Source organism: Molothrus aeneus, chromosome 3, assembly GCF_037042795.1.
Source record: "Molothrus aeneus isolate 106 chromosome 3, BPBGC_Maene_1.0, whole genome shotgun sequence".
NCBI lineage: Eukaryota > Metazoa > Chordata > Aves > Passeriformes > Icteridae > Molothrus > Molothrus aeneus.
The window spans coordinates 4832338-4848125 of NC_089648.1; the positions used below are offsets into that span (position 1 = coordinate 4832338).

Below are 15788 nucleotides of genomic sequence, written 5' to 3' on the forward strand. Positions count from 1 at the left end.
TGAGTGCCGGGGCGGGACGGGGAGCGGGGCCTCAGGCTGCGAGCGGCGCGTCGGTCCCGTCCCTTGCCTTGCCTTGCCTTGCCTTGCTTTGCCTTGCGTTGCTTTGCCTTGCCGAGCCGAGCCGAGCCGAGCCGTGCCGTGCCCGCCGGGAGCGCCTCCCGCATAACGGAACCGCTGGCGCCCGGCCGGGCCCCGCTCCCGGCCGCTGTCCCGTCCCTGCCCTACGCAAGGCCAGCACTTCCACATCGGAAACGGGGACAAAGGTGGCTCCGGCCGCAAGAGCTCGCCTGCCGCCTCTGAAACTTCCGAATTCTACGATTTAAGCGCTTGTGCGATTAACTCGTGCTTTTGTTTTTAATACGTGTATATTTTTTAATGCCGCTGTGGGCACCTGTTTCACCTCTCCCCTTCTTAAGCAAGTTGTGGTTGATACAATCTCCGTGTAACTTCTGCTATAGGGACACGAAGTCTTTCTCAAGACAGGCCGTTTGTTGGGTCAATGCTGGCAGGATTAAACTCTGGCTTAATGCTGCGTAAACACCGCTGGTGCCCTTGATATCTTGGCTGAACTCTGGCGCGGGGTAGTTTGTGCTGATGTTGGCCGTGGTGTGTGTGCTGGCAGGGTGGTTTTTGTACAGATGAACCCGCGGTGGTTTCATAGATAGCACCGAGTACGACATAGGTTACTTCTCGTGAATTTTACGAAGTACACTTGACCCTGTTTTATTCGGGAAACTCTGGCACTGGGTATGGCATCATATGACAGTGAGTCCTGTAGCTGCAATCAGTAAATTCTGTGGATGTTTATCATGTTTGTTGCTGAATGCTGTGTGTGCCTTCACAAACAGCATTTCCTGTGTGCCAGAAACAACAAAGTCCGTGTGTTTGAACCGTTTTGAAACACTCACTTGCTTACAACTCCTCTCCTTACATAAGTCCTTTTTTTGTAATATCAGTTGAGAAATTAACATACATTTATCAGTCAAAGCCTGTTAGATTCGACTGTATTGGAATGTAAGTGTCTTTCTGTTTCCCAAGAGGCAGTCTTAGATAGAATTACAGTGGTGGTTGCAAAATGACTCACATGTTTGTGTTGTGTGACAGTTTGAACCTGCTTGGAGCCAGTTCAGCGCTGCTTCCCTTCCCACCCCCCAGCCATCTGCCATCTCATACTGGTGTCGGTGGTACCTGTTGCCCGTGCCTGTGGTGGAACTTCCTTTTCCCATCAAGTTGAAATAAACTTAGGAGTCCCTACTGTGAGAAAGATAAGCTTTAGCTAAACAGGCTCAACAGGCACAGAAATTCATTCTAAGCGTGCCTCAGAATCACCCTGTTACTCACTCTGTAAATGGCAATTGCTGTTACCACTTCAGGCTCCAGGGCAGTGAATTTGGCCTGTTGGGAGCCACTGCTGTGCTGCTTTATGAATCACAGAAAGGTCAGCAGGCTCCAATTTGTGGTTTTCCACCTACACTTTGAAGTTTGAGTTCATTGTGAGTGTTTGCAGCTTGTCTGATGCCTGTTAGTACCAAGATTTCTTTGTGGCATTTTAGATACAGGGAGGCTCTGAGTGTGTTTGGTGTGGGCAGGGAAGGAAACAGTGGGCTTGGTGTAAAAAAAATAAGCTGGTGTAGTTAATGTGAGAGATGTGCTGCTGCTCTGTTTGACTTGACAAAGTACTTCTAGGGATAAAAGGCTGAGAGAATCCAGGTTGTTCAGCCTGGAAAAGAGAAGGCCTGGGGCAATCTAATTGTGGCCTTCCAGTACCTGAAGGGAGCAGGCAAAAAAAATGGAGAGGGACTATCTGTATTAACAAAACACAAGTAGTTGGAGTGCTTGGAGTGCCAGGACAAGGGAGGGTGGCTACAAACAGCCAGAGGGCAGGGTTGGATGGGATATTGGCAAGGAATTCTTCCCTGTGAGGATGAGGAGGCCCTGGCACAGGCTGTGCAGAGAAGCTGTGGCTGCCCCTGGATCCCTTGAAGTGTCCAAGGCCAGGCTGGATGGGGCTTGGAGCACCCTGGGATGGTGGAAATTGTCCTTACCCATGGCAGGGTATGGCACTGGATGGGCTTTAAGGTCCCTTCCCACATAAACAATTCTATCATTCTGTGAAATACAGTAGCAGGAGTTGAAGTGTAGATAAAACACTTCCAGCCCTGTGGTGTTCATGACTATTGAATCCAATTTCTACCATCTCTCGACAGTCAGGGACTCATCTCCAAATTTACTTCCTCCCTTTTTTCCCCTCCTGCATAAAGCTATAATTAATAAAAAGAAAACACTCAGAATCTTCATAATGGCATGATGGCTGCTTAGATTTGTTGCCAATGTCTGAATTGCAAAGGCTGGAATTCTTGCAGTATTCTGTGAAATAATTTACATCCTTATTAATTGTAGAGATACAAATATTAATACAGATATGTGTACATACAAATGAGCAAAGCAAACAGTGGCATGTGGATGATACACCTGCATACTTACACCTCCTCAGCTTTTTACAACTCTGTGCCACAGGGGAGAATGAAAGTGAAACCCAGATCTTTTTTTGAATTAAAAATTTGAGTACTCTTTCATGGTGACCGCTGAATTGTGTAGTTTTTATACCCCCCACAGCTGGAACCATGACTTGCACATATTTATCTTCAGACCAGCTGTTTCAGCTGTCTGATGTCACAAACTGAGGAGGGAGGGGGGACAGAAAAGAGGCAGAATAGGAGTTTATCAGACATAATGTCTGTAAGCTGATTTGAATAATTCTTTTATGGGTCATTTTCAGTGGTGACACCTGGTTCTTTTGGGATGTGTGTGTGGACTGTGGTGAGAGAACTTTCTCTCCTGTGAGGAGAGTAACTTATGATTTGATGAGGTTTCTGAAGCAAGTAAAACTTGCCCCAAAGACTGGCAGATAAATCTGTAATAATTGCTGCAGATTCCTCCAGCTTTGTCTGGTAAAAGCTTGTAAAATAGTAACCAGTTGTGAAAGCTGAAGAGTGAATCTCAGCTTGCCACAGCGTGTGTGGGAAAAGCAGGTTACATCAAAATAATTTGCTTAACTGCTCTTGCTCCATAATTTTTTATGGTCTTCAGGTCAGCAGTCTACATTGCCTCAACTTCCCCCTCTTTCATGGTTCATAGATTGTTCTAAAAATGAAAAAAAACCCACTAAATATAGTCAACAAATGAACATATTAATATGACACGGACATTTCATGGTTACTGTACACGGAGTTAACTCTGCAGCCAGGCAAACACACAAATGCCTTTCTGTGCTTCCTGCTCCAGCAGTCAGGGGTGTGGGAAGATGAAGGACTCAATTGCTGTCCCTGACAATGTTATTTTATGTGCTTGTCAGGTCTAGACTTATAAAATGGCATTCAAGTGTCTTGCTGTAAGGTGTGGAAAAAAGGCAGCTCAGCTGTTTGGAAGGGGAATGACAGGACACAAAGTTACAGTGAGCATGGAAATGTCTCCGTAGGACTTTGCCAAGTATTTTAATCACTATTGCCTAAAACTCTTGTTTGACATCTTTCTCTCATCTTTATCAGGGAAACAGAAGCTTTCTTTGGCTGTGTGAGGGATGTGTGTGCTGTGTACATGTACATGTGATTTAAGCAGTCCTGCTGAGCGTGATTCATTGCTTTTCACATCATTTGTCAAAAACTGAGCTTTAAACCAGTCGTGATCCTGTTCTGTGTGTTAGCAAATGCAGATGGAGAGCCAGGAATTTAGGGGGTGTGCTGTTCAGCTTCTGGAGGAGAGGTAATTTTTAACTGTAGCAGAGCAGCCAACTTTCTAGGGCAGTTTAGGGTGGCCACATGATATGATAGTACACTTCCTAAAAATAGGCCTATTGTACTTTTGGAGGGAGAGATTGGATACCCAGCACTCTGAGACTGGGGAATTGACTTAATGGTTTTCTTTCTTTTCTTCTTTTTTTTTTTTTTTTTTTGTAATCTCTAGGGACCCTGTACTCTGTTCAGAAAGGCTGGAGTCCTGTACTCTGTTCAGAAAGGCTGGAGTTGGAAACAGAATTTTCACTTCTTAGTCATGTTTTTCATGTTGTGTGGGTGTGTTTTATTTGTTGGGTTTTGGTTTTTTTTTCACGTAGCTGAACAATGAAGGGCAATAATTTTGTCCCTTTTGCAGGATGAGAACTCGTAAAACCTCAAAGGAATCAAAAAGGCAGTGCATTTAAGATTTCAGCTATCATCTCAATGTAGTATTATCTGCTTTCAGAAGTCTTATCTTCTATCTTACAATAATTTAGTTCTGCAATTATTTTTTTTTCCCCAGTAACCCAATTATCCTGAAGAGACACCATTTCTATGATGAAAATTATCTGTCTGATTAGCCCCTGGACACCCTTCAGGGTTCATGAAGTTCTGCCTATATTCTTTTATTTAGTAATGGTGATATTTCATTCCTTCTGAAGGGATATTCTGAAAATATTGCAGTTCCCCTCTGACAGATTTTTCTTGTTTAATCTTGAGGGAAAGTCTGAACACCCCTTTCTAGAAGGATTTCTTTTCTGACACTGCCTTAATGCTCAGCTGGATTAATACAAATAACTGACCCCTTTCAGCTCTGCCTCCCTCCTACATAAAGAAGCTGTAAAATATGGGAGCAATTTGGCATCAAATCCTGCTGCTTGGGCATAGTGACATCTTTGTGTTCAGCATGTTTCTGTGTACTTTACTCCTTTCTTAATTAAACAGCATTTTGTGTAGCAGAGCTGTTGTTAGCAAATGTCACGAAGGAGAACCAGCCAAACGTTTTATTTTCAGTTATATATAGTAATACTGGCAGATAAATTGGATCTCTGTGTTTCTTTGTAGTTAAAACTTATTTTCCAGGCTTCTGCAGTTTCTTCTTCTTTTTTTTTTTTTTTTAATCATACATGTTTCACCCATTTTTCTTTCCCTGAGGATTCTTTTTCCTGTCTTTTTTAGGCATGTGAAAAGTGTAGGTGTTCAGCTCTTGGTGGTGTAATTCTGTAGGTAGGTAGTGTCTCTGGCCAATCCAGATTATTTAGGTTCCTGTGGTGGAAAAGTGGGTTATCCTGTATTTTGTTTGTTTCCTTCTGTGTTTGAAGTAAGTACAACATGTTGAAATGAACATTAGTGAAAAAAACACTGCCCATCAAATGTAAACATCCCCCCCTTGAATTTGATGGGGAAAGGGAAGTAGAAAGCAGCTTTCATATGCTTCTCTCAGAATAGTCAGAGCAGTAATAGAAAGGGAAGTTGCCTCCCAGTGAACAGTAATTTACAGTTGTGCCACACCTAAAATGCTCTCATAGCACCTTATATGGGTTTTTCTGGTGCAGAGTATCTTTCAAGACTTGAAATATATTTCTTTTTTTCAATCTCAACTTAAATCCAGCAAACACTTCTTCTGGAGTGAGTCTGATGGATCTCCCCTTGCTGAAGACAATGGGGCACACCACTAGCAAAGCTCAGTGTCTGAATCAATTGTTCATCCTTGCTGGAAGCTATTGGATTTGGGTTGGTCTTAATACTTTCTGGGTTGTTTTTTTAGCTTCTGGGTTGTGTCCTGTCCATTAGGTTACAGTATTTGTAGACTCTTAGAGGGCTGTAAACTTTATTTGATCATTCTTTTTCTTCCTGTAATTGCAGTTGTAAATCTTCCTTTGCTGTGTGTCTTCAGGTTCTTACTTGTTGGGCTTGGGAACCAGGTTTTAGTTTTGTTTCACTAAACAGCAAATCAGAGGGATTCTGGCTCGGGTCTTGGAGAAATAGGATGTTTTAAAATATTACTGACTCCTCTTGTGTTTGGTTTGCAGATACATCCGACTGTATGGCAGGAAATTCAGCAAGGAGGATCACGTGCTCTTTATCAAACTCTTGTACGAGTTGGTGACAATTCCAAAGCTGGAGATCAGCATGATGCAAGGATTTGCACGCCTGCTGATCAACCTGTTAAAGTGAGTAGAGATTTCTGCTGACTGTGGAAACTTCTGTCTCCCAACAGTTGATCTCTTGCTCAATGTTGTGCCTTTCATGTAGCAGAGTTCTTACAGGTTACTTCACTTATCTGCCCTACGCAGTGCTGCTGGTTAAAGGGTTCTCTTGTGCAAACGCCTTCAAAGCTTTAGGAGTGGGACTGAAAGTGGAAGAATGCCAATTTTCCCCGTATCAGGAAAGCCAAACAGCTCAGAGAGCCAGGAATTAAGGCTGAATTTCATCAAGGGAGAAGATGAAAACTGGCTCACGGCTCTCAGTAATGTTTATTTCACTTAGTCAGGGAAAATCTTGACAGTGTCACTTGTGCTGAAGGCTGCCAGTGACCAGCCTGGTCCTGCCTGACCTTCCTGCAGTTTGTGCCAAACTGGGAGCAGGGATGGGGGTATGCCCATGTGCAGTGTGTCCATGTCAGTGCTGAATCCTGAACTGCTTGGTGTTTTGTTTCCTATTAGGAAAAAGGAACTGCTTTCCAGGGATGATTTAGAGTTACCATGGCGACCACTCTATGAAATGTTGGAAAGGATATTATACTCCAAAACAGAACATCTGGGATTAAATTGGTTTCCCAAGTAAGTTCACATTTTCAAACATTTCATAGGCCATTAGTACCTGCTTTAAAGTACTTTGTAATGTGCTTTTAATATCTGGAATTTGATACATGGGAAATATTCTGTTTCTATTTTCATGAGGCGCCTTTCAATAATTGCACGCGGGGCTGCACTGAATCATGTATCTCCTTCTGCCTGTGGCTTGTGTTTGTCATGCTGTTTCTTTCTTTATGAATGTGATTAATTTTTAAATACACTGCGACAGAGGTCTCACTCAACTTATTTTAGGGTGATAACCCACAGTTGAATAAATTCAGTATGAAAAATTTAACAGTATTGTTGTGGTTTAACCCTAGCTGGCAACTAAGCCTTGCATGCTGCCCTTCCTGGTGGGGCTGGGGAGAGAACTGGAAGGGTAAAAGTGAGAAAACTTGTGGGTTGAGCTAAAGATGGGTAATAACGTGAAGGAAATTAACTTACCCCAGCCAAAACCAGCACAGGTACTAAGTTCAATGTGTGCTGTTCTCTTCTGTACCACAGTAAAGTTGTGGGGAAAAAGATACAAACGGTACTGTCCTTCAGTATTTGTTCTGTAATCATTCCCAGGATCTGGAATCCAGGTATAAATCAGTCTGCTCTCCAAGAAAAGTAAAATATTTTCTGTAGGAAATACAGGTATTTACTCAAAGTAATGCCGTGATAGGGAGAAATAATTTCTCCAGTTAAGAATTTTAGACATGTTCTGCTGATTTTAAAAATGAAAACTTGTTTTCTTTGCTTTCTCTGCACTGTCAATCCCTCTCCATCTGTCAGATTTTCAGACTTAAAATTTTCATAATTATTCCAGTCAGAGAAGGTCCTGCTCTATAAATTACAAATTATAAAAGATAGCACATGGATAATGCATTATCTTTGGTTGAATTGAATCTTTATGTCAAGAAATGCAGGTGAAAGTGCTTCATTTGCTTTTAAAAAATAATTTTCTGAATGAAACTGAGGCACTGATTCCTGAGGGGAAGATCCTATTGCTGATAAGGAAGATGAACAGGAAATATATGGAGCATTTCAGGCTGAATTTCTCTTGTGGCTGTGTAGCTGAAAAAAATCAGTTTGCTAAATTGAATTATTTTGGTAATTGTAGGTAAAATGTGAAAGAGCAGAGCCTTCATTGTTTTTTTTTTTTATTTTTGTACCTGCACACCTTGCTCTGGGGGGGATGGTGTTGAGTAACTGCTCCCTGTGTAGGAGGGAGGGAACTTTTCCAGGAGGATAAAGGAGTTTAAGCAGGAAGGAAGATTTCTGTTGTGATGATCTGACTGAAGCATTCAATTTTATTAACTATATTCCATGTCAGCCACTCCATGCAGTGCGATTCCTTCTCATACAGTGCTCATCCTTTTTCAAGGGGTACCTTTTTGGTGGAAGTCAAGGTTTTAAAAGCTGATTTGTAGCTGTTCAATTTATTTCCTGTTTTAATTGAATTTTATTTTTGTTTACATTCAGTTCATATCGACCAGGCTGGTCTTCACCTAAAACATTTGTGCTTAATGTATTACATAGGTGGTAAGAATGATTCTTATTTTTTTTCTGTTGAGCTCTGGCCAATGTCCCTTCTGCATGTTCTGTTGGACTGTAACACTGTCACACAGGTGGAAGTCTCTGCATAAATAATTGTATTTGGAAGGCCAATGTTAACCTGACACCACTGGTTATGAGAATGTCGCACTGGATGTCAACCTTGCTAATTGGGGACCCAGGCAGTGTGTGTGGAGTGGCTCTCCAGGGCTCTGTTCTAACTAATTTAACCAGCAAATGTATTTCAGGGGTTTAAATGAGAGCTAAGTTTTCCATTGGAGCAATTGTTGTGTGTGGTTTTGGATAAAATCACCATTGGTGCCGGAGCACGTTATGGAGTGAAGGTACCTTCCTCTTAAATCCAATGAAATCATGGAAAGTGCTTTAGCAGTGAGGTAATGGCTTCTGGAAAATCCACCCAGCAACAACCTTGGGGCTGTGAAGAGCTGCTGTGTCAAGAGTTCACTGGGAATTTCTGTAGGGAAACAGTATCAGGAGTTTTGGTGTATGATAAATGCAGAAAACTGCTGGAAGTGGCAGTGGGATTGCAGTGGAGTTTGCTTTGTTTGGGTTTTTTTTAGAAACAAGGGCTTAGTTGTACTAATCCAGTGAGAGATGGCTCACTCTAGTTAGGAGATCACTAAAATAATTTGTGAAACTGTAGCTGGTTGCTCTTTCCATTGTCTTAATTTAAGCTCTGTGGCAGAGTGTCCACTTCAGGACTGGACTTCACCTTCAGTCCTTCTCCTGAAAAACTGAAATTTGCCTTACTGCTTTTTGATAATGTAATTGTCACCTCTCTCAGTTTACATGTTAATCATTTTAACTGAAACATGTTAACATGTTTCTCTGTGTAAATGCAGGGGGGAAAACAAAAACAATTTGCAAATTGTTTCCAAAAGAACCTTTCCAAAAGAAGAAAATAATCCTGTAGTGCCAAAAGCGAGAGCAGTGATAGGTGTTAGGAGTGGTGTTGGGTGTTCTTTAATGTACCTCCCCAGCTGCATTGTCCTGTCCTTTGCTCACAGTGCCCTAATGGGAATATTCCAGGATGTCTCCTGTAACTTGAACACCCTTGAATGGAAAAGGGAATTTTTCTTGGGTACAAAATTGTCTTGCTGTTGCTTTTTGTTTCCTGGCTTCCTAAATTGGTAACCAAAATAGAGGCGAGAACGTCCCAGTGTTTCTCCTTTGCTCTCTCACACTAACAAATGCTGAGATTTGAATTAAAATTCATTAATTTTAAAAATTTGTTGATCTCTGGCCTCAGTGTTTGTTAAAATTCCCGTCCTTCAGGTTTTCCTTAGTGAGAGCTGACTTGAGTGGAATGATAGTCTGGGGAGAGCTTGTTTGTTTATGTCACCCAAACATTTATCATGTGAATTTTTAATGCTCTTTAGGAATGTGCTGGTTCATGCTTTATTTATCTGCTCTTGGAACAACTGTTATCTTTTTTTCTAACTCCTTCAAGGACAATATTCACTTGAACCCAGGATTTTCCTGAGCTTCCTGCAGAGTTTGAGTTTATTTTTTGTTTAATGAGTAGTTGGCCTTTCTTCTCCGCATTTGAAATTTTCTTTCTGGGGAGAGGTCCTGAGTTGCCTTTGTCACTGTTGCATAAAATATACATAATTTTGCATCTTCTAGGGCACTGTTTGACTGAAGCAGTGCTCTGAGGGCTGGGTGGGCTTTTGCTGGCTTGTACTGAGTGTTGAAGGGAATTGGTGATTTATTCATTTTTTTAATTCTCCTGGCTGTATGAGATCAGCTTACTTCATGTAGGACTGGAGAGACAATAATACATGTTGAGTACTTGTGTGTGTCAAAATTAATTGATCTTGGTGAAATTCTAAAGATTATATATTTGCATCATCTTTTTCCTGAGCAGAAAAGCATTTTTTAACGTTTGTTTGGGATGATGAATGAAAGAGTGCAATATTTCCATTTCTAGAGAAGGCAAATCTAAAAAAATGTAAGAATTTCTTCTGCCAGAACTTTTTTTTTTTTCATTCAGGGAATCTTTTTGGGTAAAAGTGCAAGTTAGTCTTGAGGTGGTTGTGTAATAAATGGAAGGTTTGAAGAACATGACAATTTACTACCGTGGTGCTTGCATTGGTTGATCACACTCTGCTCCCCCTCCCTTTTATTCTTTGAGTTTATTCTCAGATTCAGTCTTTTTAAAGGTTTGATGGCATCCTGTGACAATAGGTGACAATAGGAGTTGAAATGATTTCTCAAACAAGTGTTCTTGCTGTGGATAAAAGCACTTTTAAAATCAGCTGTTATTTGGGAAGGACTCCAATGAAATAACTCTTGATTTGCAGATAATTCCTTTCTTCTTACAACCACTGGACAAAGCCCAAAACCACATTGAAAAGGACAAATATGGTGTTTGGAGACTAAAAACAACAAGTTGCCTTTATTTATCTTACAAATATTCATGAATTCCACAAACCCATTTTTCTATGTTTTCATCTCCCCCAGAAGTCACTTTGCTGGTTGTTCGTGGACAAAATGCAGGATGTCACTTCCATGAAGTGCTACTAATTCTTCACTTAGATGCAGGAAATACCAGAGTAGAATATAAAAAATAGGACCAGAAGTAGCAGAGAGAGCAGAGCAATTTTAATTGTTATAGTCAGGTCTGTGGAGAAGGCAGGTAGCTAATGCATGTTCAAAGAAGACATCTGATTGCATCTACATTATCTTAAGCTCTGGAGGGAAAGGTCAGCACATGGTTGTTTATTTTATGCTGTCTCTGAAATGTAGTAATCTATTATTCCTAACATTTCCTCTTTTCATTTCAGTTCTGTAGAAAGTGTTCTGAAAACACTTGTGAAGAGCTGCAGACCGTAAGTGTTTGTTTCTTGATTTTTTTTTTTTTTGATCTTTAATATTAATTTGGGAAGAAGGGGAAAAGTGTTTAAAAGACCCCCACTCTTCCTGTCATTGCTTGGCTGCTGCTTAAAAATTTAAGATGGAGGGTAGAGACTTTTCTGGGGTTTCTTTTTCCTTTTTAACAGCCTTGGTTGCAATAATTTTCTTGTATAAAAAAATCTATCTAATATGCATTTTAAATACTGCATTGCATGCATACTTAGTGTGTTTTAAAGAAATTAAATCACCAGCGTTCCTGTAATGTTTCTATAAATGATCCTTGTGCCTGAAGTGATATTTTTTTTTTATGCTGCATCAAAAATGAGTAATAGTTGTTTGATTTGGACCAGCCTTCACAGTGAAATGGTTTTGCATTGTACAGATTTTTCTCTGGTTCCACAAGACAAGAATCTTTTTAATTGGTGGTCTTAATGATGCACCTTTATTTACCTGTATTTTTGAGGGTTTTTGGAGGTGAGGGCTGCCTGCCTATGGCCCCTGGGCATATGGTTTTGCTCTAAAATGAGCATTGATGACAAATTAATAGCTGGTTTTCAATATGCTTAAAAAGAGCCAGAGTTTAAAGCCAAGTGTGTGTATATTCAGTGGTTTCCTTGTTCTCAGGTATTTCCCAGAAGATGCCACTGCAGAAATGCTGGATGAGTGGAGGCCTTTGATGTGTCCCTTTGATGTGACCATGCAGAAGGCCATCACCTACTTCGAGCTCTTCCTGCCCACCACCCTTCCCCCTGAACTTCACCACAAGGGTTTCAAGTAGGTGTCACTGAAGAGAGCTCTGCTCCAAATGCAAGGAATCATCTTTTACAGAGTGATTGGAAGTCACTGGTGGCTTTCAGCAGCATTTTTGGCAGGAGTTCAAGACAGAATCGCTGTCAAACTGCTTCTTTGGTAAAAAGTAACCTGCAGGAATCTTAGTCCCTCTTCCCTACTGGATAAAGCACACAGCAAGTCAAACTAAACTGAATTAAGTGGAGTTTGTAAAGGTGAATTTAAGTCAGAGACTGGTGTGGAGGGTTTGCATCCTTGGCCTCAGGTGAATTCAGAGAAGGAGCTAATGACACTTGTGATCAAAAGGGACAAATTTCACAGTGCAAGGCAGAGGGAGATGAGGTGTCATTTGTTTTTATCTGTTGGGATGGTAAAGCTGAGGTAGATAAGGAAACTCCTGGAGAGACAGTTGTGTGAAAGGGGGATCAAAAAAGAGTCAGACAAGAAATAAAGAAGAAAAGCAAGGACTAAAAGTCAGATTTGGGAATACACTGTGAGCTGCAAATTGATAAAAGTGTGTCCATATTGATCCCTGTTCTTGCAGAATGAACTGAGGGACAGGTAAATTCCTGCAACCACCTGGCAAAGTGAGGGATAAATATTCAGTGAGGGAGCTGCTTTCTCAGTGTTAAAATTATTTTGCTTCTGCTTTCTTTCAGGCTTTGGTTTGATGAATTTATAGGCCTTTGGGTGTCAGTTCAAAATCTTCCCCAGTGGGAAGGGGTAAGTATTTGCTTTTCATCTGCACTGGAAGAAATCCTCATTTAAATATTCCTACAATGTGCTTGCAAGGAATTGAAGCCAACAGTGATTTTATGGATTTTCTCCTTTCTGCTTTAACTAGTACAAGAAAGCAGAGACAATACTTTCATTACTGTTAGCAAGCAATTACTGTCTAAATAAAGAGACTGCAGTTGTGCTTGGTGAGCATTGTCTAATGGCCAGCTCAGGCAGCTTTTCATTCCAGCCTTGGGAATGCTGGCATTTTCCAGACTGCCTGCTAGTACTTAGAATTATGCAAAGAGCAGTTGTGATTGCTAGAAATTACACTTCTGTTCTGTCTTTTAGTACATCTTGGGTGGTCCCTAATTTTGAGTGGTGATATTTTGCCTTCACTGCAATGAGCTGCTGTCATCTTTGAGATAAAATAAAGAACCTGCACTCCCCTTGGCCAAAAATTCCCTTGGGCTGTATCTTTCAAGGCAGGTAGTCTGCCATGTATCTGTGTGCCCCTGCTGTGTGCCTCATGTGAGGAGATCCAGAGCTGGGAAATGAAAAACTCTGTCTGGAGGCAGCCCCCAGCAGCAGCTCAGGTGCTGTTGGTGTCAGCTGAGCTGTGCCTTGGCTTTGCTGCAGTGAAACTTGGCCTATCCCCAGTTTCTTTCCCTGCTCAGTATGAACATAAGCTCATTGGCCATCTGTCTCCTTTTACTAATCTCCTGCCTGGATACACAGGGAGAACTTCCCCTGTCTGAGGAGACAGCTGATTTCCAAACCACTGTGGTCACACGTTTCATGGGCCTTCCTGCCTTCCATCACAAATCCAGGGAGGCAGCCCTGGGCCCAGCACTTGGCAGTTGTCCAGATTCAAACACTGGTGATGCCAAAGCTGGTTTTGAGATTCTGTGTTCACTTTTACACTTTTCTGATGGCTTTCTCCCCCCCAAAAAACCCATAATTCTGTCTATTCCTTCTGACAGAACTGTGGCAGCCTGCACTTGGACATCATGATTTAGTTTGTTTCTGTCAAACTGTGTAACAAATAATCATCAGCACCCTTTCACAAGTTATCTCTGGTATTTTTTCCCTCTTCCACTGTATTCTGACAGTTTGCTTGCTTTTTTTCCCAAAGCTTTCACTTCTTGTTTGCTTTTCTGTCGTGTCCATTTCCTAAAGTCAGGTTCATTCCATCAGGTTGGGATGCAGATAATTAGACACATGGGTTCTGACTCTGCAATCCAGTTTAAGCCTCTGTATGCTGCAAGCTTTTCCTCAGCTTGCTTTGGCAGGAGTTAGACTTGCTGTTTGAAGGGGAGCTGTGGAATCTATTCTGTGTGTGCATAGTAAGGATTTTTTTCAATGTGTATTTCCTCATACCAAATGAAAGAGGCAGATCACTAAAGAAAATGTAACCCTTGTCTTCAGGCTGTGTCTGATGTCCTGGATTGAACTTGGGGGTTTTCCAGAGCTATCATGTCCTTCAGCCTGAGAGGTGACCTGTTCCTCTGGGCTATCTGCCTCAGAATTAGGCAGGACTATTTAAGGCCCTTCCTTTTGGCTTTGTCATTGCTTCAAAATACTGATAGAAGCATCGAGAGCCTGGTGGGTCTTTCCTGATTTGGAGAAGCTCTGTAGAGCAGAGTTGGTGGGTGATGTGCTTTTCATCATCAGGACACAGGAGTGAGACTTCATCTTCTATTTTTTTGTTCAGCCCTGATATCTGTCTTTCCTGAGGACATCTTCCAGTTCCTTTTTGACTCCTGGGGCTGTCTTCTGGTGATGGAGTGTCTAATTCTTCATGGGCAGTCACAGGCTGCTCTCCCAGCTGACAGCTGATGCCTGTGACCTTTAGAAGCCACTGATGGGTTTAAACCAAAGCACACAAATGTGGCAGCCAGCAGCACACACTGAGTAGGATGGATCCTGCAGGAACTAATTGTCCTAAACAGCTAAATATTGGGAAAAGCTAGATGGATGAGTTGGTGGGATTTTCTTCCATGTCTCTGTATAAATGCTATTTTAGGCCAGTGAAATATGTCTTGGTGGTTCTGATGGAGTGAAATCCCCTTTCCCAAGTGCTTTTAGTGCCATGGGTAACTTTTATCTTGTGTATGTGAAGCAGCTGGAGGGCTTTGCATCTTTTATTCTCAATATATTCTAATGAATGTTCCCTTTTTTCTGGTTATTTTCAGCATCTTGTCAATCTTTTTGCTCGCTTGGCCACTGACAACATTGGGTACATAGACTGGGATCCATATGTACCAAAGGTAAGTGCTCTTTTCATATGCCTCACTTATCTTCCTTGGTGGGTTTGGTTTTTTAAAACACCTTTGGCATAAATTAGTTTTCTAATCCAATGTGTGTTTTTTTTCCTGTCAGATTTTTACTAGGATTTTAAGGAGTTTAAATCTGCCAGTGGGAAGCAATCAGGTTGTTGTTCCAAGATTCTTAACAAATGCTTATGATGTAGGACATGCAGTCATGTGGATCACAGCCATGATGGTGAGTAACTACTTCGTAAAATGAAACAAAAATTAATGCAAATATTTAAATACATATTTAAGATGAATGTTTGTTCTGCTGAGCTCACTGCAGAAGTGTAGTTTTGGGCTTTTTTTTCCATTTCCAAGTCCATTGTTGCACTGTCAGTATGGAATGGGGCTGGAAAGGTTTGTGTCACAGCTGCTGCCTGTGGCATTTGGGAAAGGAACAGGCACCTGTTTTAGTGTGAACCTCAGCAGATGGGATGGAGAGAATTTGCTCTTAGTGCTGAGCTGAGGGTGGGATGTGATTTGCTGCTTTGAAGTCTTGCTGTGGGGAGAACACTCCTGTGCCTTGTGCTGCTGTTACCTGTTCATTTGATCTTGGTCTGTGTGATAAAATTCTGTGGTTTATTGGTTTCAGGGTGGACCAAGTAAGCTGGTGCAGAAGCACTTGTCTGGCTTGTTCAATAGCATTGCCTCTTTCTACCATCCCTCAAATAACGGGCGCTGGCTGGTGAGTGAAGGGGTTTGGGTGTCAAGATGAGAACTTTGGCTGGGATTTCAACCTGTCAGCTCTGTGTGCTCCAGATTGTCTGTTGATGTGTGGTGCTTGGAGCCTTGGATTATCAAGATCCACGACTGCACTGTCATTCAAGCCATACTCCTATTCTCATGTCAGTGCAGAGGTCCAGAACAAGACATCTAATTTGGATATAGCCAGGAAAAATAAGTCTTTTGGCACTTGAAATTAGGCTCACACACACCATCAGTATTACCTGTGTGATGTCACTTTTTCCTTGCTGACCTAC

General features: G+C 41.6%; 1 protein-coding gene across 1 annotated transcript in view; it reads left to right on the forward strand.

Annotated features, from left to right (window-relative positions):
• PSME4 (proteasome activator subunit 4) overlaps positions 1 to 15788 on the forward strand; it is a 44902-nt gene that overhangs the window by 126 nt on the left and 28988 nt on the right. The window contains exons 2-9 of the mRNA XM_066546072.1: positions 5807 to 5947; positions 6440 to 6556; positions 10918 to 10962; positions 11612 to 11761; positions 12436 to 12499; positions 14689 to 14763; positions 14876 to 14998; positions 15401 to 15493. Of these exons, the coding sequence (XP_066402169.1) occupies positions 5907 to 5947; positions 6440 to 6556; positions 10918 to 10962; positions 11612 to 11761; positions 12436 to 12499; positions 14689 to 14763; positions 14876 to 14998; positions 15401 to 15493 (708 nt within the window). The 5' untranslated portion in view covers positions 5807 to 5906. The remainder of the gene's footprint in view (positions 1 to 5806; positions 5948 to 6439; positions 6557 to 10917; positions 10963 to 11611; positions 11762 to 12435; positions 12500 to 14688; positions 14764 to 14875; positions 14999 to 15400; positions 15494 to 15788) is intronic.